General features: G+C 48.9%; 2 protein-coding genes across 5 annotated transcripts in view; both read right to left on the bottom strand.

The window, feature by feature from the left end:
* SYNPO (synaptopodin) overlaps positions 1-689 on the bottom strand; it is a 68,971-nt gene extending 68,282 nt beyond the window's left edge. Inside the window, exon 1 of the mRNA XM_077137415.1 lies at positions 477-689. The gene's annotated coding sequence lies outside the window, so the exon portion shown is untranslated. The remainder of the gene's footprint in view (positions 1-476) is intronic.
* Positions 690-1,165: 476 nt separating this feature from the next.
* NDST1 (N-deacetylase and N-sulfotransferase 1) overlaps positions 1,166-25,751 on the bottom strand; it is an 86,425-nt gene continuing 61,839 nt past the window's right edge. For 3 of the 4 annotated variants that reach the window (XM_077137410.1, XM_077137411.1, XM_077137412.1), the window contains 3 exons: positions 25,249-25,364; positions 1,688-1,806; positions 1,166-1,381 (listed from right to left, as the gene is read on the bottom strand). In XM_077137410.1, coding sequence (XP_076993525.1) covers positions 1,191-1,381; positions 1,688-1,806; positions 25,249-25,364 — 426 coding nt within the window. In that variant the 3' untranslated portion in view covers positions 1,166-1,190. Of the gene's footprint in view, positions 1,382-1,687; positions 1,807-20,247; positions 25,365-25,751 lie in introns of those variants that run through there. The other variant, XM_077137413.1, reaches the window with a different exon arrangement.

Below are 25,751 nucleotides of genomic sequence, written 5' to 3'. Positions count from 1 at the left end.
ATGTGGATCTACAGTTCCTAACATGGGAAAATGCTCATGACATGCTGTTCATGGAGAAAGGCAGACTATGAAGCCAGACGTTTACGATAAGCCCAACCTTTGGAAAATACACATACATTAATTTTTATATACATGGACCAGACTATACATAATAGAATTTACACCACACCATGTCAGCATTTAATCACTCTACATGGTGAATCTCAGATGATATTTATTAATCTTTTTTTGTTGTTCCTTATATATATTTTTCCTATTTTCCTTAATATTTGTTTAATAATGAAATGGTGGGGAGGCCCGTGCGGCTCTTTGCTTCAAGCATGGTGCCTGAGCGTGTGTGAGGCACCCAGCCTCGGGCCTATCTCGGCTGCTGGAAACACTATCTTCAGCCCCAGATCCGGCCTTCAGGCCCCACCCTCCAGAGTGCAGATCCCAGGGTCTCAGTCCCAGCCACCTCACGGGCCCTGGTCACTCACCTCTCCCTGTGGCTCCGGACAAATAACACAGCGACCTTGGGCAGTGGGGCATTTTCCTCTTCGGAGCTTAAAGCCCTTTCCTGGGCAGCTGTGTGCCTCTTCTAGCAGGACAGGGTGGGCGAGGGCCACCGGCCCCACTTCTGCTCAGTCAAAGCCCAGGGAGGCACGGCCACTGGCCAAAGGTCAATAGCAGCACCAAAGCCACCTGAGCCCAGCTGCAGAGGGAAAGGAGGCAGTGGCTCAACATCTGGGCGGCTGCCCCCTGGCCCATGGCCGGCCTTCCCTCCCCCCACCCCAGCTCCCCAAAGGCGGGGAACATCTGGCTGCTGGCCGGGCTCCAACAGGGGTGAGCAGCAGGGCCTCCTTCCTCCTTCCGCCAGACCCTGCCGCTGGTGCAAGGCACATCAATCAAGGCCGCAGGGTTGGCTGGTGCTGGGAAGAGACGCTGGCTCCCTCCCACCCCCTCCCCAGACATTCCTGCGTAATGGAATCTCCTTTCCTGTTCATTTATTACCAACCCGCAGAGCCCCGCCAAGGCGCAGGCTGCAGACACCAGCCCGAGTCATGGGCCCTGCCTGTTCCTGGGGAAAGGGGTTCCCTGGGGGCACCCAGGAAGAGGGCCAGACCCTAACACTCACTGGTGAGTCCCTTCCCTGTCCCTGCACCCCCGCCCACGGACTTGCCCAAATACTGCAGGTCGGTGACCTTGTGTCTTCATGCCTTTGAAATGAGCGTCCTCTCCTCGTGTTCACAGATGAGAAAACCCAGGCTCCAAGAGGTTGTCACATAGCAAGACAATAGCTGAGTCTGCCTGATCCCCAAACCCGGGCTCTCTCCTTGTCCTTGCTCTTTTTTATGATCCTGAATCTCTCCTCTTCCTTCCTTAGGCTTCCTTTCCTCGCCTTCTACCCAGTGGGAGAGGGAAGTGTCAGGAGAGAAGGGAGTATTTACAAGGTAAGTAACAGGAGTGAAATGAAAAAAGAGGAAATCAATTTATTGGGCACCCCAAAAGCTCAAAGAATATATCACCGCCCCTGCTGTGCAACTGAGAAAACAGGCCCAGAAAAGAAACACCTACTAGGTGCTCAGAACTCAGTGTCAAAGATGACTCAGACACTCAAAGGTCAAAGTCAGAATTCAAACCCAGATCCCGCTGATGAAAGTCAAAGGAAACTATCTCGTGAAAGAGGGAATGATAAAAAGGAACTCACCACTGCCAATCCAAAACTCTTTCCATTTCTGCAACAGGCCAGGAGCTGCCAGGCAGACGGGGTGTAGACAGCAATTCAAGTTGGGGCAAATCATGAGCTTCCCATAAGAGTTTTCCTTTCTGTGAAATGGGGAGTCTCATTGCAGCCACCTCAAGGGGCTATTGTGTGGACTAAGTTCGTTTATATATGAAGTGTTTGGAGTGGGCCGGTGTGCTGCAGGCTTGTGTGTGAGGCTCTTAGATCCCCTCCTGGCTGTGGGGCAGGAGGCTAGGTGAGCCATGGGGCTGCCCGGGCTGGGGCCTGGGAAAGTGCCGTGTCCTTACTGCCTGGAGCTCTTTGGAGTCATGGAAGAAACTGACGTGACTTCTCCTCCCCTTACAAGACAGGACTCCATGGTGATTGTCAAGGGCCAGCTATGTGCAGGCCACTGCTGGGGAATTCTCAAAGAAGGTAATAAAATAATTATTGTTACTATCATTAATATAGCTTAACGTGTATTAGTCAGGGTTCCATGAGTAGGAGAGTATGAGTAATATTTATCTCCTCTGAGTAGGAGATATATATTAAGAGATTTGTTGCAAAGAATTGGCTTACACGATGGTGGGTTCTGGCTGGGCACATCTGGAATCCTTAGTGCATGGTGTCGGGAGGGGAAGCTGGACTGGGCACCAGTGGAAGATGCTGTCCGCATGTGGGATTACTTCTGCCTCAGGAAATCTCCAGCTCTGCTCTTCCAGCCTTTCAGCTAACTGAATCCAGCCCACCCAGTTTATCTAGGGTCATCTCCCTTCCTCAAAGTGAACTGATTATATGCTCTAATCACATCCACAGAATTCCTGTACAGTAACACCTAGGTAAGTGTTTCATTACAAAGTACAACCTGCCCAGCCTGACACATAAGACGACCCATCACAGTGTGGGCCAACGAGACGCCAAGCCCATTGCTACATACCAGCTGATGTATTTTCCCCAATGGTCCCAAGAGGCAGGTTGGTTCTTAAGTCTTTTCTAGAAGAAAGTGACTTGCCCAAGGTCACATAGCTGGTCAGGCAAGAGCTGGGCTTTGAACTCAGTCGGCCTCCAGAGCATGCACTTAAGCCCCTGAGGCTCTGCAGCACTAACTCATCTTTGTCTTCCTGCAGCCTGATGGGGAGTCTCGTCTCTGCTTTAGGAGGAAGGCACCAAGGCACGGCGAGGTTGTGTGGTTGGTCCAGCCGCACAGCGAGGAAGTGTGGCAGGCTGTTTCACACCAGCCACAGCCCCTCCTCACAGCAGTCACCTGACCTCAGCTGTCCCCCATGGGGCTCTGCACAGGAACTCTCTATGTGACCACCCCCCCCTTCTCTGGCCTATCAGGCCTGGAGGGGCAGAGTTCTTCCAGGTCTGACGTTGGAGGGCCTGGCCTTGGAGTGCAGGGTAGAGGCAAGGGACCCCTGGATCTGGGGATCTCCTATTTGGGGACTGGCTCTCACTGGGCGAGGAGATTCCCAGAGCATACTGGACGAGGCACCCAGTCAGAACAAACGTCCTCAAACTGTCCCTTTTCCCAGCCTCGAGCTGCTCAAGGCCCTGGTTGCCCAGTAAAATGTGCATTCCTCGGGAAGCCAGAGCCCATCTGAGCAACAGGCCCCCAAGGGGACCCAGCACAGCCAGGGCTGTGGTCAGTGCCGGCCATGGCCTGACCCACCCGCCCACCCCTTCCTGGGGCTCCTGTGCCAGGGCAGGCGGCCCTGTGAACAATGCCTTGCTCTGTTCCCGGCCTGGGAGGGGGCAGCAAATTCAGTTGCATCTCTCACTGAGCTGGGGATCCAATGCTTCCCTGCTCATCCCCTCTAACTGGCACCTTCAGGCCTCAGAGGAAACTCAGACACCCTGTGCTTAGCACCCTCCCAACTGCTCGAGCAGGCTGCAACTCAGAGGTCAGGAGACAGGGTCAAGATGACTTCAGGAGGCCCTGGGACTGGTGGTTGGGAGCAGCGAGTCAGCAGGAGCAGCCACGGGTACCCCAAACCCCTCCCTGGCCAGTGCAACTCCAGCCTTTGTTCATCACCTTTGATCAGGCCTCAGTTTTCATTTGGTCAGGGAGGAGAAGGGTCAGAGAGGCTCTTCACGCAGCCAGGAAGCAGCAGAGGTGGGACTCAAAACCCAGCTCAGCGAGCCCCCAGTGGCATAACCACTACCCCAGACATGTTAGCAAACCCTGAAGTGATCAGGAATCCCAGGGCTTGGGGAAAACCTGCACAAATTTTAGCAAACCCTTCCCGCTTCCAGCACATGCAAACACACACACACACACACACACACACACACACACACACCTTCTCTAGTAACCAAACCCCATGGGGGAGGGAGGGTGCCTGCCCTTCTGAACAGCCTGGGAAATGGCCTTGCAATTCCAGGTCCAGGCCCCCTCTCAGCTGGAGGGGGGTGCTCTGCTGCCTCATGTGTCCCCAGCACAGGAGTCTGGGTCCCAACTCGGGGACCCCTTTGAGTATGTGTGTGTGTGTGTGTGTGATGGGAGGAGGTGGGTCCTTCCCCGGGGCCTCCTCCCAGCCTAGTAGGCCTGTGGGCCCGCCTGACCCTCTGCCCCAGTCCTCCCAGGACCCACAGGCCCCAGGCCAGCTCTGGCTTCCGGAGCTGCCGCCACCTTGGCCGGCCGCACCACACATGGTTTCAATCAGCGGCCCGGCTGCATGAATGGCTCCTTGTGAGAGCACCACGGCGCTCACCTCCACGCAGGCCAGGCCAGGTGGGGCAGCCTCGGGGCGAGAGGAGTGTGCGAGGGGACACCAGGCGAATGGGGAAGGGGGTGGCCTGGGGGTATAGGCCACCCAGCAGCAAGTCAAGGCTCTGCTCAGGTTGGAGGCTGGGCCAGTTACCCTACCCTCTCTGAGCCTGGGCTCTGCGTGCCACAAAAAGGAGAGAAACAGTCCTCCCATGGGGGTGCCCTGCAACTTCACTGAGATGCTGCATGGTGCAGTGTCCAGCTCAGCTTTTCAGGGGACAAGGGATTTAATGGGAGAGCAGAGGGGACCGCGGCTGGGAGGAAGGAGTCTGGCCTCCAGGAGGTTAGGGGTGGCATTTGTGTGCGTGCAAAGCAGACATTGGATCTCCTGGGGTTTTATCAGCTCCCAGGCCCTGGGTCTCTGCAGCTCCCACCACACTTCAAAGGGGCCTTCCTAGAGAGAGCTTAAGAAACCAACCTCAGCCTGGTGAAGGGGGTAGACCAGGAGGAGGCTGGCCTGCCGCCCCCATCTCTGTTGCAGCAGGAGAACTTCAGGTTAGAGACAACAGTAATAATTAACATTCACCCAGCACTTACTGGGTGCTGTGCTCTGTGCATCACATGCATCGTCTCATTTAATCCCCCTCCTCCTATCTATCACTGTTTCCATTTTACAGACAACTAAACTATGGCTCAGAGTGAGTAAGCAACCAGGTCAAAGCCACACAGCAGGGGAGAAGCAGAGCCAGGCTGTGAAGCCACAGGATGCAACTCCAGAGCACAAGCTCCTCCCTCTCCACCACCCTTGTCAGGAAGCGTCTTCCTGCCTGGTTGAAGAAGTACCAGCTTCCCTGTGGATGGCAGGCCTGGGAGGCACACCTGAGGGGATTCAGAGGACGTGGCTGCTATGGGTAGTGCTTTCTGATATCCTTGCTGGGCTTCCACTCCTGCCCAGAGAGCTTCTAGAGGCCCAGTCCGGAGGGCCCGAGGACCCTGTTCTCCTCACGCCTCACTCCCAGCACCCAGCACTGCCTGACCTGGACAAGGAGCTCCTGGGTGTCTGAGAATGGGGAGGGAGAGCAAATGTCAAGGGGAGGCACAGACCTCATCGTGTCTCCTATACCTAACCTGTGCAGCCTTCCTGCCAGGTCAGGATAACGTCCAGGCTCCATGCATGGCTCACAAGGCCACAGAGGTCCCTGAAATGTCTGCAGCCCTGTCACCCCTCCACCCCCACCCTGACAAGCCCCTTTTCAGACAGGGCCTCGGGGTTCTCAGCAGCCCTTGGCACTCAGTCTTTTATCTCCAGTCTGTGCTCCTGCCTTGCCCCTACCTGGAACCCTCTCCTCTCTTGCTTGGCTAACTGGTCTCCCGGGGCTCAGCCGAGCTCCCATGTGCCAGGACACCTGACCTGCCCCAACAGGGTTGGGTCCCTCTGTGGCCCCCGAGCTCGGGAACATCCTGGAGTGCTGCTGAAGCAAAGCCCTGGGGCCCTGTGCACCTTTCCTTTAGGAGTTGCCCCAAATTCAGAATCCACTCCTGAGAGGAAGGACGCTTCCACTCCCCTCTATTGGAGATGGGGACGCCCCCTCTTCAGATCCATTCCTCTAACTCTCTCGTCAGGGCTGCACTGCGGAGCCAGCCAACGGGGCTGCATTCGTGGGTCTGCGTGGACGAGGGGGCACTGAGGGCGCCCTGTCCGGCTCCTGGCCGGAGGGCCTGTCTTTCGCTGGCCCTCCGAGCTGAGCGGAGAGGCCTCTGGAGGGCCGCACGATGGGCACGCTGCCCCTGCAGCCTCAGGTCGGGGGAGGCCTCCACCTCGCTGAGCCGCACCACAGCTGGGTGCCCGCGTCTCAGGCGCCCTGGAATCTCCCTCACACCTTCGGTTTGGGGTGATGGGCCAGTGAGGACCCTCAGAGACCGAGTTTCATGGAAATGACTGCGGACATGCTCCAGGGTTAAGCCCCTCAAATGTTCAGCCAGACTCTGTTTATGCTACTAAAAAAATCTAAAATAACCCGCACAATCAGCAGATAAACAAAGTGTGGTACATTCACAAAACTGAATGCCAAGAAGAATATCTAACGACACCAGGAGGTGGTCATAATTTATCACTAAGTGAAAAAAGGCAGATAATAAAACACTGTGGGGGATGGGAAGAGGGGACGGGAAGGGAGCGCCTACAGTGGACACTGCTATTTGGAGTGATGGAAATGTTTTGGTGATGGACCGTGGTACCAATGACGGTATAACATTGTGAATGCAATTAACAGCACTGAAATATGTATCTGAATGTGACTAGAAGGGGAAATGTTAGGTCGTATAGTAAGAGAATAAACATTTTAAAAATCCCTGGAATTACACCACACAGTAAAACCTAAGTTAAACCATGGACTACAGTTAATAGGACAATTATAAAAATGTGCTGTCATCAATTGCAACACATGTTCCACACCGATGCAAAGTGTTAATAATGGGGTGGTATGAGGGGAGTCCTATATTTTAAGTATGATTGTTCCATAATCCCCCAATTTCTCTAAAAAAGAAAAAAGAAATGAAGGGCCCCAAAATTCATCTTGAGGGCAGGCAGTGGTGGCTCAGTGGCAGAGTTCTCTCCTGCCATGCCGGTGCTTGCCCATGTAAAAAAACAAATGTTAAAATAAATTTAGTTTGAAATGCTAGTGGTAAATGAAAGTGAGGGGTAGGGGTATGGTATGTATAATCTTTTTTTTCTCTGTTATTGTTTTATTTCTTTTTCTGTTGTCTTTTTATTTCTTTTTCTAAATCGATGCAAATGTTCTAAGAAATGATGAATATTCAACTATGTGATGATATTAAGAATTACTGATTGTATATGTAGAATGGAATGATATCTTAATGTTTAGTTTGTTAATTATTTTTAATTAATAAAAAAAGTTTTTAAAAAATCATATTGAGAGAGAAAGACCTCCAGGCAAATGTGTAAAAGAAGCTCTAGGAGTACTTCAGAGTGTGGACTTGAAAGATAGACTCTGCCACCCATAGCAGGCAGACACTGGGCAAGTTGCCACACCTGAAAGCCTGGGGCTCAGCATCTGTACAATAGGGAGAAGGCAGCACCTGCAGATGCATAGTGCGTTGCAGGGGTAGTGATTGTCTCCATATTACAGGCGATTTTAATTTTCTTAGGCTTGCTGAATTTGTGTTTTTAAAATTTTCTGCAATGAGTGTGTATTACTCGTATTAATTATTTAAAAATGAAAGCAAACATGACTTTACAAGAAAACAGCCAAGTGGAACCTGTTTCCGCACCTCCTGCCAGCATGTTGTTGAGGACGTTGTTGATTCCAACGCACTGATGAGGTCTCCTGGCAGGGATGGTTTCCCTAGTCACACTGGCTGCCTGTGGACTTCAAGCCACAGCTTTATACCTAACTTCATGCCCAATGTGAGGGGATCAGTTAAATAAACTGACACAGCCGGTCCATGCACATCCGTTTGTCATGTGCATGGACCGTGTCTGAAGGATTCCCACCAGAGAGTTACAAGTGTCACCCCGGTGATGGCAAAGGGGGAAACTTGTGCCTTAGATTTTGTGTACTTCGTTGCTTCGTTCACAATAACCCTGAATTATAATTTCAAAAATGGAAATAACATAATGATGTGGAAAATATTTAATAACGTTTATCATGACTAAAAAGAGTGTTGCAAATTACAATAGGTGGTCTATTCTCATCTCTACAAAAACAACTCTATACATAAAAACAGAGAGGAACGTCTTAAAATGTAAACAGTGGTTATCCCTTGTTCTAATGCTCCTTTTATCTAGGGTATGGACAGATGAGCAAAAATATGGATTAAAAATAATAAATAATAGGGGGAACACATGTTAAAATAAAATGGGTAGAAGAAAATATTAGTGGTCAATGAGAGGGAGGGGTAACGGGTATGGTGTGTGTGAGTTTTTTCTTTTTTCTTTTTATTTCTTTTTCTGGAGTGATATAAATTTTCTGAGAAATGATCATGGTGATGAATATACAACTATGTGATGATATTGTGAGCCCCTGATTGCACACCAAGCATGGAATGTTCATACATTAAGAATGTTTGTGTCGCTGCCTGACTTTAAGGCATATATGAAGCCACAGTGGTCAAAACAGCATGGTATTGGCATAAAGATAGGTATATCGACCAATGGAATCGAATAGAGTGCTCAGATATAGACCCTCTCATCTATGGACATTTGATCTTTGATAAGGCAGTCAAGCCAACTCACCTGGGACAGAACAGTCTCTTCAATAAATGGTGCCTAGAGAACTGGATATCCATATGCAAAAGAATGAAAGAAGACCCATCTCTCACACCCTATACAAAAGTTAACTCAAAATGGATCAAAGATCTAAACATTAGGTCTAAGACCATAAAACAGTTAGAGGAAATGTTTCTTATGAAACTTACAATTGGAGGTGGTTTTATGGACCTTAAACCTAAAGCAAGAGCACTGAAGAAGGAAATAAATAAATGGGAGCTCCTCAAAATTAAACACTTTTGTGCATCAAAGAATTTCATCAAGAAAGTAGAAAGACAGCCTACACAATGGGAGACAATATTTGGAAACGACATATCAGATAAAGGTCTAGTATCCAGAATTTATAAAGAGATTGTTCAACTCAACAACAAAAAGACAGCCAACCCAATTACAAAATGGGAAAAAGACTTGAACAGACACCTCTCAGAAAAGGAAATACAAATGGCCAAAAGGCACATGAAGAGATGCTCAATGTCCCTGGCCATTAGAGAAATGCAAATCAAAACCACAATGAGATATCATCTCACACCCACCAGACGGCCATTATCAACAAAACAGAAAATGACAAGTGCTGGAGAGGATGCGGAGAAAGAGGCACACTTATCCACTGTTGGTGGGAATGTCAAATGGTACAACCACTGTGGAAGGCAGTTTGGCGGTTCCTCAAAAAGCTGAATATAGAATTGCCATACGACCCAGCAATACCATTGCTGGGTATCTACTCAAAGGACTTAAGGGCAAAGACACAAACGGACATTTGCACACCAATGTTTATAGCAGCGTTATTTACAATTGCAAAGAGATGGAAACAGCCAAAATGTCCATCAACAGAAAAGTGGCTAAACAAACTGTGGTATATACATACGATGGAATATTATGCAGCTTTAAGACAGGATAAACTTATGAAGCATGTAATAACATGGATGGACCTAGAGAACATTATGCTGAGTGAGTCTAGCCAAAAACTAAAGGACAAATACTGTATGGTCCCACTGATGTGAACCGACATTCGAGAATAAACTTGGAATATGTCATTGGTAACAGAGTCCAGCAGGAGTTAGAAACAGGGTAAGATAATGGGTAATTGGAGCTGAAGGGATACAGACTGTGCAACAGGACTAGATACAAAAACTCAAAAATGGACAGCACAATAATACCTAATTGTAAAGTAATCATGTTAAAACACTGAATGAAGCTGCATCTGAGCTGTAGGCTTTTTTTTTTTTTACTATTATTATTACTTTTATTTTTTTTCTCTATATTAACATTCTATATCTTTTTCTGTTGTGTTGCTAGTTCTTCTAAACTGATGCAAATGTACTAAGAAACGATGATCATGCATCTATGTGATGATGTTAAGAATTACTGATTGCATATGTAGAATGGTATGATTTCTAAATGTTGGGTTAATTTCTTTTTTTCCGTTAATTAATAATAATAATAAAAAAGAATGTTTGTGTTGTATGCTGACTGGTTTTATTAATAAAAATTAAAAAACAAAACAAAACAATGGTTATCCCTGGGGTGGGATGACAAGACATTTTTATTTTCTTCTTATATGTCTGCATTTCCTACACTTTTCACAATGGAGATATATAACTTTTGTGATGAAAAAAATTATTTTCATAAAAAGGAAAGATCTGGCCCCAATTTTTGCCCATACCAAATGTCTGCGTCATGGCAGGCTGCATTTTCAGCCTCCATTTTCTCCCCAGGCCTGTGTGTCTGTTTTCTCACCTGCTTTTAATTTGCACCATCTTGCCGTCCTTCCTGTGTCCTTGTGAAGGGGCAGAAGTTCTTGTTGGAATGACACGGGGGGGGGGGTGGCAGGCCCAGCGCCCTGCTCCCCATCCAGCGGTACCCCCACCCCCTGCCACCTCCTGGGGCACTGTTCTAATTAGGGGATGCAAAGCAGACCCAAAGGCGGAACTATAAACCCCAGAGGCAAAGACCCATAAGCAGCTGGTAACCCATTCCAGCTGTGCCGATGGCGCTGGCCTTCCTTCAGGCTGCGGGGCCTAGTGGGGGCTGAGCCGGCCCCTGAGGACTTGCCCCCACCCCCTCTTTAGTCCACTGGCTGCCATGGAGCCAGCCAGGCACCATGAGTTAGAGAATCATGAGGGAGAGCTGGGCACGTTTATAGCCCAAGTGGGAGGGAGCTTAGGTGCCAAGGAGCCTCAGAGCCAGCTGAGCACAATTACTTATGCACCTTGGCCTCAATTTACCCATCTGTAAAATGGGGAAGAGAGGAAATAGACTAGATGGGCCTTCCTAGCTTCACCACATCATGATTAATTTATAAATCTAAGCCCTGGGCCTTCATGTCTGTAATATATCTATCCATAATTCAAGCACACGGTACAATAGAATAATTTATAATATAACCCATAAAAGAAGAAAGCACCAAGTTAGAGTTGCCAGCCCCAGGAGCTCCCAAACCTGGCTACACAGCAGAACCCCTGGGAGCATGGTGAATCTGAGATTCCTGGGCCCCCTCCCAGAGCTCGTGAATGAGAATCAGGGTCAGGGGGACCTGGTTATTTGAATTTTAGACAATTCCCAGTAGATTCTGAGGCCAGATGTCTGGCCCAGGTGGATATGGGGTCCTCTGGCCCAGAGTTCCTGGGTAGAATGTGGGGCAGGGACAGTCACCCAGGGAGTGACAGATGGTCTTCAACTCCTGCCCCCTGTCTGTTCACCCAGCCACAGGATGCAGTCACTGCAAGGCAGTAGGTGCCACCCTATACTTGGTGCCCAACGGGGGTGGGAGCCCTTGGGAAGCTCATCACCTTGTGAGGGGCCCAGACCCCCATGTCAACCATCCAAGCTCAGTGCCGGAGGTTTGAGTCTTCTCGGGCAGCACAGTCCAGGGAGAGGGTGCTGGAGGGGCTTGGAGAAAAGAGAGGACTCGCTGAAAGCAGGAGCCAGGGTGGGGCTCACAGCAGCCTTTCTGGAGAAGGTGCAGTGGAGGACAAGGAGGGTGTGGAGGGTGGAACTGGAGAAGAACAGACTCGGTGGAGAGAATGACAGGAGCAAAGCAGGCAGTGGAGGAGCAGTAGAGCCCCCGGGTCAGGGGGAAATGATGCCAGGGCCTTTGGTTTGTCAGGACTCTCCCTGACCGACAACAGGCAATGCCCTGGATAGCCCAGGAGCAGGGGGCCAGGCCCCATGTCTCCAATATCATGGGCCACTGGTCCAAGGTCCTGGGGGAACAGCCCAGGCCAGAAACTCCCTCCTGACTATGGACTTTGTTTCCTTCTGCAGACCAGGCCCCAAGAACTAGCCCAAGTTTCCCCACCCAGATTCCTTGGGGCAGGATGTGGCAGGGTTGATCCTAAAATTCATATGGAAATATGAGGGACCCAAAATAGCCAAAACAAGTTTGAAAAAAGAGTAGGAAGACTCACACTTTCCAATAAAAAATCTTACCACAAAGCCACAGAAATCAAGACAATGTGGTACTGATGTGAGGACAGACATAGAGGCCAATGGGATACAATTGAGGGTCCGGAAATAAACCTTCATATTTATGGCCAATTGACTTTGGACAAAGATGCCAAGACCATTCAATGGGAAAGAATAGTATTTTCAATGAATGGTGCTGGGGTAATTGGAAATCCACATGCAAAAGGATGAAGTTGTACCTAACTGACTCCAGATAGAAAATTAACTCAAAATGGATCAAAGACCTAAATGTAAGAGCTAAAACTATAAAACACTTAGAAGAAAATATAAGTGTAAATCTTCATGATATTGGATAAGGTAATAGGTTCTTAGATATGACACCAAAAGCACAAGCCACAGAAGAAAAAACAAAATGGACATCATCAAAATTATGAATGTTTGTGCTTCAAAGGACACCATCAAGAAATTAAAAAGACAACCCAGAGAATGGTTTTGCACATCACATATCTGATAAGAGACCTGCATCTAGAACATACAAAGAACAATTACAACTCAGTAATAGAATGACAAATAATCCAATTTAAAAATGGGCCAAGCCTCACTCTCGCTAAGCCCAACTCTGCATGTGAAACCATTGTCCTCTATGTGGGACATGATATCCAGAGGTGAAAGTCTCCCTGGTGACGTGGGAGATGACTCCTAGGGATGAGTCTGGTTCTGGCACCGTAGTATCAATAATTCCATCCTGACCAAAAGGTGGAAAAAGAAGTGTAACTAATAAAGTATCAGTGGCGGAGAGAGCTCAAATAGAGTCGAGAGGCCACTCTGGAGGTTGCTCTTATGCAAGCTTCAGTTAGCCATTGCTACCTATCATAACTTGCCAAGCCCAACCAAAATCATTCCAGCCAATCCTAAAGAACACCTAGGGCAATATATAAGATTCTACAAAGGTTCCATGCACTAGAGTAGCGTTCCAGTAACCTACAATCTCCAGATGGGTCCCTGGACCAGATAACTCCTGAAACCTAGAGGACCCAGCCTCTCTAGAACATCAAATAGTTCCATCTCCTTACCTCTTATTATTGACAGCCCCTTCCAACATGAAAAAGTTAGAATAGCCATAGCCCAAATACCCCAAAAGAGAGGGATGGAAAGATCAAAGGTGATATGTTGAAGTTATACAGAGAAGATAGGATTTGACAAATGAATATGATTACCTCTTTTAGTCTCCAGTACCTTAGAGCAGCTAGAAGCGAAAACCTAAAATTGTGGAATTGTAACCCCTCCAAACTCTGAAATCTGTTCTGCAACTAATTATGGTGCTGTGCTTTGAAATTTATTGCTTTTTTGTATATATGTTATTTTTCACAAAAAGGGAAAAAAAGTCGATTGTCATGATAAAAAAAAATCTTTATTCCTTCTAACCTCTTATATTCTTGAGCAGCTAGAAGGAAAAATCTGAGAGGATGGTAGGGTAGCCCATGACAAACTCTAGGATCTATCCTATAACTACTTGTTGAAGAGTGCTTTGAAAACTATTGCCTTCTTCTTTCTTTGCTTTGTATATATGTTATATTATTCAAAAACAATGTTAAAAAAAAATGGGCCAAGATCTAAATAGACATCTCTTCAAAGAAGATACACAAATGGCCAAAAAGCACATGAGAAGACATTCAACATCATTAGCCATTACGGAAATGCAAATCAAAACCACAATGAAATAACTACATACCCATTAGGATGGATATAATTTTTTTAGAAATTAAAAAAACAGAAGTTAACAAGTGTTGGTGAGGATGTGGAGAAATTTGCGGGAATGTTCAGCCACTGTGGAAAACATCTGGCAGTACCACATAAAGTTAAACATAGACTTGCCATATGACCAGCAAATCCATTCTAAAGTATGTATCCAAGAAAATTGAAAATATTCGTTTATGTAAAAGCTTGTACATGAATGTCCATAACAGCATTATTCACAGTGGCCAAAAAGTGGAAACAACTAAAAGTTCATCAATTAATGCATGAATAAGCAAAAGGTAGTATATCCATACAATGAAACACTATTCAATTATTTTTAAAATGATGAAGTACTGATACATGCTACAACAGGGATGAACCTGGAAACATCATGCTAAGTGAAAAAAGGCAGGTACAAAAGGCCACATTTTCTGTGATTCCATTTTATATGAGACGTCCAGACTAGGCTAATCCATAGAGACAGAAAGTAGGTCAGTGGCTGCCAGGGGCTGAGGAGAGAGAAGAGGAGGCACTGCTAGTGGGTACAGGGATTCTTTTGGGGGTGATGAAAATGTCCGGGAATTAGGTGTCAGTAAGATGGGGATGGTAACAGGACCCAGGGGACAAGGCTGTTAGAAGAAGGAAGGCGATGCTATTTTGTTTTGTTTACAAATACACTGAATACTGTCAAGATTACTATTTTGCTATTACCCTTCTGTTTGTGAATTTCCTTGTCTATTGTGCTTGCTTGTTATTCCAGATGTTTTATTTTATTAACATGAATAATAATATTATTAACATATTATAGGAGGCTAGAAGGAATAAACTTTTTTTAATCATCACAACCTTTTTGTGAAAAATAACATATATACAAGAAAGCAATAAATTTCAAATTGTTTGCACAATATACGAAAAACCAGACTTGTACAGCATAAAATATGAATTTTATAGTATGTGAATTATATCTCAATTAAGAACAAAACAAAATCGCACAATCACCTTAAACACTGTATTTATATATGCGGAATCATTTACAGTGTCCCACATCACCCAGCCAATTCCATCTCATGGGTCTCGAAAAGAACAATAAAACGCAATAAGCTCCCACACTGGTGGAACTTCCTGGCCGCTCAGCCCATCCTCGTTAACCTCAGAGCAAAGATGGCTGTGCCAGCCCCTGCCCGGGCCCAGGCTCAGACGTGGGTGGTTCCTGGGTCTGATGCCCAGAATCCCATCAGCTTTGTGCAGCAAGCCTAGGCGGATGGCTTCCCAGGTGGAAACATGTTAATTAAATAAGAAAACTCATCAGGAATAACAAGCAAGCACAATAGACAAGGAAATTCACAAAGAGAAGGGAAAGAGGAAAATAGTAATCTTGACAGACAGTCAATATTTTTGTTTGCATTTTTAATCTTTTTTTTTCCTCTAGATATTCAATATATTTGTAAACAAACAAACAAAAAATAGTATCGCCTTCCTCCTTCCAACAGCCTTGCTCCCCGGGTCCTCTACCACCCCCATCTTGCCAAGCTCAGATCCATGAAGCACCTGGCCAAGGTCACACAGACAACATGAACCTGTGCTTGAAACCATCCGCCCAACAGTGCATGTTCTGACTACAGTGCTTTCTACCTCATCCCATCAAAGGCAGCCTCCAGAATGGACAAAGGCTGGGGAGTCCAAGCTCCGGCTCCCCTCTCCCTCCCTGAAAGGCGCCCCAGGGCAGCAGGGCCCCCGCAGGTACCTCTGGGGGAGGCAGCACCTCCATCCCCTGCCACGTGAAGCAGCAAATAACCCTCCATGAAGGCACCCATGAAAAAGCAAGGTGCAGGACATTGTGAGCGGTGCAAGCCAGCAGGGTTTCTATATGTTCTTAGCTGCTAGGATACACAAAACAATTTCTGGAAAGATCCACAGAAACTGGTAATGGTGGTTTCCTCAAGAGGTAAGCTGAGAGACAGGGGCATGGATTATAGGGAGAAATTTCTCACTGTAGGACCTTGTTGTACTGCTTGGTTTTTCAAAACCATATGCATGTATTTTCAAAACCATATGCATGTATGCAAAATATGAATATAGATTCATATATTTATATACGCCCTTTGGAGGCTCGCCAGGACTGCTCAGTCCCTGGCGTCAGAGAGGGGCAGGGCCAGGTTCTGTGAGGGCTCCCCAGCCTGCCTCCAAGACACTGCATTTCTCAGCTTCCAAAGCAAGGGCACATTCCCGGCCACAGTCCCAAGAGACAGTCCTGTCCAGGAGACTTTGGGCTGTAAAGCCTCAGGGACTGAGGACTTCTAGCTGTGTGACCCCGGCAGAGTTACTTTACCTCTCTGAACCTTGGATTCCTCATTTATAAAGTGGAAATGATGATAATTCCTTCTTTAGAGGGTTATTGCAAGGATGAAAGTAGATAGTACTTGACAAACAGGGCCTGCCTGACACAAAGTGTTTATATTACTTAATGTATTGACATTAGTAATAATAATATTAATACCTCACCACTATTAACTACCAGGCCTGTTTTTTATTCATATGGCCTCTAGCTTGTGAAAGGTGGGATGATAGCGCCCCCTGGTGGACACAGACTGGCATGGCCCTCACAAGTACCACTCTGACCCTCCAGAGTTCAGCTCCTCCATTTTTTCCCCTTTATGCCTAAGTATTTCGGCATGTTCTTCTTAAGACCAATGAGATTCTTTTGCATAGCAGTAAGATAATCATAATCAGGAAGTTCAACATTGATACAATAATATTTTCTGATCGACATAGTCCGTATACAAATTTCACCACCTGTCCTTAAGGTGTACTTCATAGCTAACGTGTCCTGGCTCAGGGCCCCTCCAGGATTACACGTGGCATTTGAGCCAGGTCTCTTCAGTTTCCTTCCATTCTGAACTGTTTCTCAATCTGTCTTTACATTTCATGACTTAGATATTTTTAGAGTTCAGGTGTGTCTGCCATTTCCTTGTGGCAAGATGCAGATTATGTGCACTTGTCCAGAATCTCACATCACATCAGGAGGCACGCGATGCAGGTTTTCCCAGTACGGGGGGAGTTAACTCTCACTCCCCCATCTGTGAGAAGGCTTGGGGGCGGAGGGCAGAGAGGTGCTTAAAATAAGCGTGTGGCAGAGTTGAGACCCTCAGCTCAGGATTACCATAGTAAGGCAAGAAGTGCTCCGTTCCCCACCGCCCGAGGGCCTTACCCCTGAGGGGACCCTAAGGGCTGGGAGAAGGGTAGCAGGCTTGGCCTCCAGGCCTTCACATCAACCCCAGCAGTCTGGGTACCACTTCATTTTTAGGTATTTTTTATTATGACTTTCAATACACCAATGATACATAAACTTTTTTAAAGTTTCAGCCAAGGTTAATGTCTCCTGAGAAAACTTCCCAGAATCCTCCCCTTCCTCCAGAACCACTGTTATCAGTTTGGAGTGAGAGATATCTATCTTAGAGTAGACAAATATATGCTGTGTGTCATTCTCTTTCCACAAATGGTATCGCACCGCAGTGTCAGTTTTGTAGAGATTTCCCTGGCTGGATTTGGAGATCAAGCTGATTCTTTTCAACCACATCTGGTGAGTGGATACATCGGAGGGATTTTGCTGCTCCCCTATGGATGGACATCTAGGCTGTCCCCAGTGCTCAGCTATTATAAGCCACACCACCCAGGGCTTCTCTGAGGGGCTGCCCCCCGCTGGGAGGCTGGAGAGATTCGCTGGGTGGACCCCACTGTGGAGGACGTGGAGAGTCTGATGTGCTACAAACTCAACCTATTAGAATCGCTGGACTCTTGGGACCTCTGAGAGCAGCTGGGCTGGGATTTCACCTCGTGTGTCAAGGAATTTAGGGTTCCAAGACAGGATGTGGGACAGAGAGGAGGAGTAGAGCTGGTGAGAGTCCAGGCCTCCACTCCCAACTCCAGAATACCCTCTGCCCCTGCCTTTGTCTGGCTACAATTTTCTCTTTCAAAAAAGCACCTCAGCTGTTTAAAAATTTAAAAACTTCTGATACAGTCTGATCCCTTACCAGGCACGGACATCCCTTCGATAACACACCAGCGAGTGGCCGTCCAGACTGGGCTGGGATCGCTCCAACAAGAAGGCACAGTCACGGCCTCCCCAAACAGGTCTACATCCCAATCCCCATTAGGCTACACGGCAAAGGGGAACGGAAGTTGTGGGTGGAATTGGTGTTGCTAGTTCAGCTGACTCTGCGATGGGGAGATTATTGTGGATTTTAACTGGAAAAAGGAGGCAGAAGAGCCCTGCTGACCCTTTGATTTTGGTGCAGTGAGACTCATTTCAGACTTCTGACCTTCAGATCTGTAAGATAACAAATCTGTGTTGTTTGAAGCCACCGTGTTTGTGCTAATTGGTTACCCAGACACGGGAAACCAGCACACCCACTGCCATGACTGCCCATGGCTGCCCGTGACTCTCAGATGCCAGTCCTGCTCCTGCCCCCCCCCCCCCCCCGGTTCTGCGGAAGACTCCCCTCCCTCTGCCTGCAGCAGCCCTTCTGAAGCTGGAAGGCCAAGCGCCAGCCCCAAAGTCTTCCTCAGGCTCACTCATCTCTGCTGCTCATGTGATGACGTTTCCTGGTCTCCGTCAGTGTGCTGTTTGCCCTCCTGAGGACATGATACGGGTGATGTGCATTCCTCCAAAGGGAGGTCACAAGTCCAGCCTCCAGCCTGCCTGACTGAGCTCAGCGGGTCTCTCACCTCCCTTTTTCTGGAGGCTCTGCTCTCATTAATGCAGCCTCCAGCTAAATTCTTGTTGGTGGCTTCCAGTGTGATGAACTCCAAAGAAGCCTCTGCAGATGCTCCCGTGTGAACTGGCACTGCCAATTTGGCGTACTCACTCTCAGTTCACTCTCCTGGTTCCTGGCAACGTAACAGGATCTCCCAGCTGTGCCCCACGTGCCCTTCCTCCACCCCTTGGGAGGCCTGATTCAGTGGCTCTCAAATCTCCCTATGCATCAGGGAGTTTGTTCAAGTACACACTGCTGGGCCACGCCCCTCCCCTCCCTGAGATTCTGACTGAGTGGCTATGGAGGGAGCCCAGGAATGTCATAAGGGGATTCTAAGGAAGCAGGTCCAGACAGCTGTGCTGCAGACAGCATGATGCTCAGCTCCCGCTTGGCCAAGGCGCTGTCCCTGCCCCGTCCAGGCAAACCTCGGGTCGGGCCCTCGGTCAGGCTGGCAAGGGCAGAGAGTCATTTGCTTTGGCCAGAGTTTTATCTCCTTGGACAGTGGGATCCTCAGCATTAATTACAACCTTCAGGGACCATCACCTTGAGCCAGAGCTTCCCAAAGTGGGAGGCCTCAGTGTGCCGGGGAACTTCTTAACAGGCAGGAGGCTTGGGCCACACCCCACATCTGCCTGAGATGATTCTCTGGAAGTAGGGACCTGGGAATCTGCATTTTGAGTGACAGCTGGGGAAATATGCTAGCCCTGGCTGAACTTAGCAATCTGTTCTTTGTACTTAGTTCCCAGGGCATTAACCAGGCCTTCTGGGTTCTGTTTACAGAAATAAGAACACAGAATAGCATCAAGAACACCCTGTGGCCCAGTGAATCAGCGACTTCCTCCTCAAAAGACAAAAGTTTGAAAAGAGTTAGGAAGACCCTGCACGCAAGAACTTGCATGTCCATATCTAAAGCTAATCACTGATGCTGGAGCAGCAAGACGGGCCTGAGACCACAGGGTTGGGAAACTGGTCACGTCCGCATCACAAAGATCCAAGGTCATCGCTGACCTGACAAGAATGAATATGGACAATACTTAGTTTATAACCCCTATTCACTCTGTTCTACCTATAAAAACCTAACCCACATCCCCACTTTGAACTGGTTTGGGGGAAGATTCCTCCAGTTCCTTGCAAAGCACACTTGCAACAAATCGCCTTCACGTTTCTCCTCTGCAGCGCTGGGGCAGGCAGGCCCGTCTATGGAAAGCACTGTGCTTGCAGTAACATAAGCACGTTTTCCAGCAGAGGTAAGAGTCTAATTCCCTCCATGCCTCTAAATGATAAGAGAAATTGAAACTCAAATAGCAAAAGTGACTGGTCGTCAGTCACAAAACACATGGCAGAATTGGTCCTGGACTCTGCATCCAGTACTCAGACCCCAGCACCTCTGAACAATGGATGGAGGCTCTTTGTCATCTAAGACACCCCAGGCAGCTGTGCTGGGATAGGCCTGTTATCTGATAATGCTTCTATTCACAACCCAATGGAAATGATCTTTGATTTGCCTGAGTCATCGTGTGTGTGTGTGTGTGTGTGTGTGTGTGTGTGTGTGTGTGTGTGTGTGTTTACAGGGAGTGGGGCAAACTTCAGCTGTGCATGCAAACATCCCCATCTCCATCCACCAAAAGGTCAAACAAACAGGACCAGTGTGTACAAACAGAACCCCACTTTATTAGCAGTTAGTTCGAGATTGTACATTAATGGAGGAAGTTCCCACTTTTAACACAACCCAAAACGGCTGGTTCAAGAGCCCTCATCATCAGGCGAGCTGGGCGGCGCCTCCTCTCTGCCCCCTCCCACCCCCACATGGGAAGGAAACCTCTGCCTGCAACCCTAATGTGCCCCCCCCCCTCCAGTTAGCTCTTTCCTCTCCCCAGGAAATGACATGAATTTCATGCAAACAATTACAAAAGGAGCCCTCTTGTTGATAATAAAAGCTAGCAGTCATAGAAAACCCCCCTCTTTGCCTCATTCTCCTCCAGGGCCAGAGAGAGGAAGAGTGGGAGGGATGAACTTCTTAGGATAAAACAGCCTGAGCTCCCCCAGGGCCTTGGCACTGGGGCCACACAAAGCCCATGCCTGTCCCTCCAAGAGGCTGAAGCACTGGCCGTCTGCACGGGCAAGGGCACCCAGGCCAGGGCTGGCAAATGGAGATCTAGCAGGGCCTCGAGGGGTGGGGGACGTGGGGGTCTGGGGCCCCCACTCCCACTTCAACTAGAGCACACCTGCTTCCTTCTGTCCTTCGTGTTTCCTCTTACGATTTTCTGAGCTATTTGGAAGCCACTGCTGTAGCCTCACCTGCTCGTTTTCAGGATGGGGAAATTGAGGCCCTGGGAGGAAAGTCATCACACAGCTTATTAAATACACCCAGGTGGAACTAAGCGTCACATCTGCCTCCACTGATTGCTCTTCTCCCCAACACCAGAGCTTAAGGGAGTCAGTTCCCAATCCAGGCCCTTCCCCGGTGCGTCCCAAAGGCCTGGGCCTGGCCAGGGGCACATGTGAGCCCACAACCGACCACTGGTCTGCACGAAGTGCAATCCCTGGGACACCAAACAGAGAGAGGTGTGTCCCCAGGGTCAGATGGGGCCAGAGAGATCTCATTCCCAACTGCTTTTGGCCCAGCTACCATGATGCAGGCTCTTCCTCTAGAGAGAGCGCTCCATCCCTTCCTCCCAGGCCCAGCTGTGATGCCACCTTCTCCAGGGAGCCCTCCCACACCCTCCCCTGAGCTTCTGGAGCTCCTACTGGCTCTCCTGCTGGTTTGGCACTTGGTGTAGGTGACAGAAGAGGTGCATCTTAGGTGAGAGTGAAGTTGCCAAATCAGCACAAAAGTCAAAAGTCCATATAGTCTAAACCCTTGAAAACATAAGAGATTGAGGAGCTGGTTGTGTGACACCATGAGGAAACAATGAGACAAATCCAGAATGGGGACTGCTACGAGACAGCAGGCCAGCTAGCCTCAAAAAAAATCAATGTCATTTTAAAAATCAATGTAGTAGGGGGTAGGGGAGGGTAATGGTGGAGGAGGAAATTTTCAGCTTTGAAAAAAAAGTAAAGAAACACAGTTACAAAATGCAAAGTGTGGACCTTGATTTGATCCTGGCTGGAAACCAAGCTATAATTTATTTGGGGGACAATTAGGAACACTTGGATATGGATGAGATAGCAGATGGGAGGAAATTACTAATATCTGGGGTGTAATATTGGATAAATATGTAGGAGAATGTCCTAATTCCTGGGAGAAACCAGCTGAAGCATTTAGGGGTGAAGTTTCATGATGTTTGCAACTTCTTTTTAAATAGATCATGTAAAAACAGAGAGAGAGAAAATAAATGTTAATAATTTTCTCTATCTAACACACATGTGTGGACAGCACCATGGTGGGAAACTCCAACCTCTGTGGGTCAGTCCAGCTGGTCTCCTCTGGCAGGAACAGACTGCTGCTTCCTCAGCTGGGCCCAGAGGCACTGGTTGCTCAAATTTAGGGGCTTGGAAAAGGCCCATCTTTAAAATTCAGACTCACCTTCCAAGCAGTGAGATGCCCACAACACGGGAGGCTCTGAGAACCCACAGTGATTGAAGCAGCTGCAGGTGATTCCTCCCACCTGTGCCCAGCCCATCTGCACCTCTCCCCTTTGGGGTAAAGGCTCATGGGGGGCGGGGGGAGGGGGACAGAGAATAGAGGCTGGAGTCACCTGCACAATTGCAGCTACTTCTCTCTTTCTCTTTCACTTTTTTTTTTGCCAAACACAGTGAATTAGTAAAGATGCTACTGACGCTGAACCCTGCTGCTTTCTGGTTCTCTTTCTCATGGGGGGAATCTGTGTGTCCACAAGCTGAGAGCCCCTAGGGGGACTTATCCCCATACTGCAGTCCTGACAGTGTCCAAGTCCAGGGGGTCCCTAGGAAAGATTTGTTAGGGGAGGAGGGAAGAAGCAGCAGGGACCAGGCAGAGAACATGTCAGGTTCCCAGACCTGCAGAAGGGCCTGGACAAAAATCCAGAACATCTCCACTGCTCCCAAAGGGCCTCAAACCTGCCTGTGCCTTGCTCAGGCCAGAGGCAGAGAGAAGTGGAACTGCCTGCCCGATGAGGGCTGGCTCCATTGGGCATTCTGGGCCCTGAGACAGGAGGGTCCCAGGGCAGTTATAGAATGTGGGAGCTGTAAGGTCCTCGTGGGTCCCAGAGTCCACTCCCCACAGGTGACAGACGGGAAGTGAGGCCCAGGATAACTAGGAAAATAGTTGCCCTACTCTAGCAGTCTGTTCCATGGCATGGGCAAGTCTTCATATGCGTACGTGTAGACATGCCTCCCCGTCCCCAGGCTCTAAGTGGTTCATCAGCTTCTGCTTCCACTCATGAGCCAACAGCGAGCGAGGCTGCCAGCCTCAGAGACCCCAACGAGAAGCACGGGGGCAGCTCTTCTGGCCACACACGATGCAACCCCATGTAGCTGGTCCTGTTGAGGATCCAACTTTCCTCACCACCCCAGCACAGAACTCGAGAAAAGGGAACTGGTTCAGAACTAAGACAGACCAGGCCCCGCAGGCTGGGGGAGGACCCTTCAAGCTGGGGAGAGCATGATAGGGAAGCAAATGCAGGTCAAGGACTGAGAAGGCTCCAAGGCACCCTGGGAAGGAGTGGTTTTCCCCATATCCTGGAATGACCAAGGGTGTGACTGAGGGAGGGACAGGAACCTGGCACAGAGTAGGGTCCCCAGAATGGGCTCAGAGGCAGTGTGGTACTGGAAGAGGGGCACTGGGCTCAAACTCAGGAGACTCGGGCTTGACTCTCAGCCCTGCTCCCAACCAGCTCTGCGACCTCGGCCCAGTAGGCCACCTCCCCTTTCTGGAGCTGTTTCCATACCTACCAAAAGACCCTCCCAGCTTGTCTTCTGACAAGTCAAAGCTTTCCAGAAAGCATTTACTGGGTGTCAATTCAAAGTTGAATTGACAGTTGGAGGGGGCTGGGGAAGGGCACCCCAGCCTCAGTCACTTCACATTGTTAAAGAGGGGGGGTTGTAGGAGCAGACCCCAACACAGAGAAAACAGCCCGGAGACCCCACTGTCTGCAGATGGGTCCAGTGGGTTCCCTACTCCCAGGGCAGCTCCCAACCTAGCACCATGTGAGGGGGTGGGGGGCGGGCCAGCCTTTGGCCCTAGCTCTCCTACCCCAGTCCCGGCTATTTCCTTTGGCCAAAATTCCCCAGGGTCACTGGGCTTCAAGAATTTCCTGGGGAGGGTTGGCCTTTCCTAACACCTCGCCACCTCTTTTCACCTGGGGTGCCCTAGGACAGCCATCGCACTTGGGAGAGGGAGCAGAGACCTCTCCAAGAGCACCTCTATACTGTTTCCTTGAAGTCCTAGACACCTGAAGACATTCCCCCCTAAACACTCCCCCTCCCCACTATTTCATTCTCTAGCACTGAGATATGACACCCTTTGGGAACTGGGGCTTACCACCGTTTTGTACAACTGTATTAAAAACAAACCCAACCAAAAAAAATATAATATATATATATATATATATATATATATACATACACATTATATATATATACATATATATATATGTATATATATATGTATATATATATATATATATAACACAGTGCAACCCCAGCACCCAGGGTATAAACTCTTAAACTCTGGCACCAAGAAAAAAAACCAAAATATTAAAATACTTTAGCGTCTTAGTATTTGGGAGGTTAAGGGGATCTCTGGGAACCCGCAGCCACAGGTAGCTGGGAAAAGCAGTCTTGCCAACTCTGCCCAGTGTCTGCCAGGGGCCGCGGCCGGGTGGGCCTGGGGACGACATATGTACACTGGCACGGGTCTCCTGGCAGACTCCTGACCGCCTCAGTCCTTTACCACAGGAAGCACCACGCGCGTCCTATCCCAGGGCGAAGAAGGGGAGTGGGATTGTGGCCTGGGTCTCTGGGTCCAAATGGCATGGCAGTGCCCCAGGCCTTGGGGACTGGCTGGATATTGTAGAACCAGAGAATCCTTCCCCGAAAAGGGCAGGTGAGAGGTGAAGGTACTAACCAGAACGCGTGTGGAGGTTTGGTATCCTCCGAGGTGGCCACGCTCACACCCAGATGACCCCTCAGAAGAGCCTGGCTCGAAATAGTCAGGGAAATGTCCAGTCTCTCCGGTTTGGCAAAAGGCCCAGCTGGGCTCTTCTCCCATATTGTGTGGAGGACAGGGAACACATGGCAGCGAATACTGAGGGGATGCCCTGCCGGGACAGGGTGTGGTGGGATGGAGAAGGGGATGTTGATAGAACACAGTGAGGGACAGAGAAGAGAGTCTCATGGAGTCCCTCCTTCAAGCAAGCAGGCTTCCAACATCAGTAACTGGCTTCTGCCAACAGGAAGCAGCCTCCCCACATCTAGAGGCTGTGAACGGAATGGACCTCTGGTGGCTAGGGAGGTCCTACAGGCCACAGAGCCAGCCACTGGAGGCTCTGGGGGGCTTGTGGCCCTGCTGGGGCCTTCTTCTCGCAGCCGTGCCTGGGCCCCGGCAGAGTATTGCTCATAAGTGCTTGGCTGGCCCGGACCCAGCGCCCCACCGTGCAGGCCAGTCCGGCTCAGCGTGCGGCGGGACGTCCCCGCCATGGCGAACGTTCAGTCTGGCTGTGGCCGTGGCTACCTGGTGTTCTGGAGGTCCTCCCGCAGCCAGGTGGGCAGTGTCTGGCCCATCTTGTACAGCAGCTTGGAAAGCTCGATGTTGTGGTCCCGGTAATAGTCCTTCAGGAAGGCTCGGGACTGTAACAGGAAGGAAAGCTCAGATCTTGGGGATGTGTTGACTCAAGAGTGACCCCTTCTTTAAAACCACCATTCTGTTAATGTCATCTCTCACAATCTTCTTCTAAATGATAACCTCTGATAGAAAAGTTCAGTACAGTAAGAGCACCAAAACATAACACTTAAGGTCAGAATTCTTGTGATAGGGAGAAAGAGAATTGGTCAGGTCATATAATTCAGTCTGTGACCTTTCCCCTCTATGCTTTGGCTGCTCTCTCCAGCAAGAATGCGCTATCCTTCCATTCTATAGGTCCAAATCTTACCCCATCCTCTAGGCTCAACTCTAGACACCCCTTCCCCTCCTTAAGAAGTCTCCCAACCCCTCCCAGCTTCAAGTGGCATCTCCTT

The sequence above is a fragment of the Tamandua tetradactyla genome, chromosome 20 (assembly GCF_023851605.1).
Source record: "Tamandua tetradactyla isolate mTamTet1 chromosome 20, mTamTet1.pri, whole genome shotgun sequence".
NCBI classification, from domain to species: domain Eukaryota; kingdom Metazoa; phylum Chordata; class Mammalia; order Pilosa; family Myrmecophagidae; genus Tamandua; species Tamandua tetradactyla.
The sequence above is the reverse complement of the archived record's forward strand: the minus strand, read 5'-3'. Positions and strand labels throughout refer to the sequence as shown.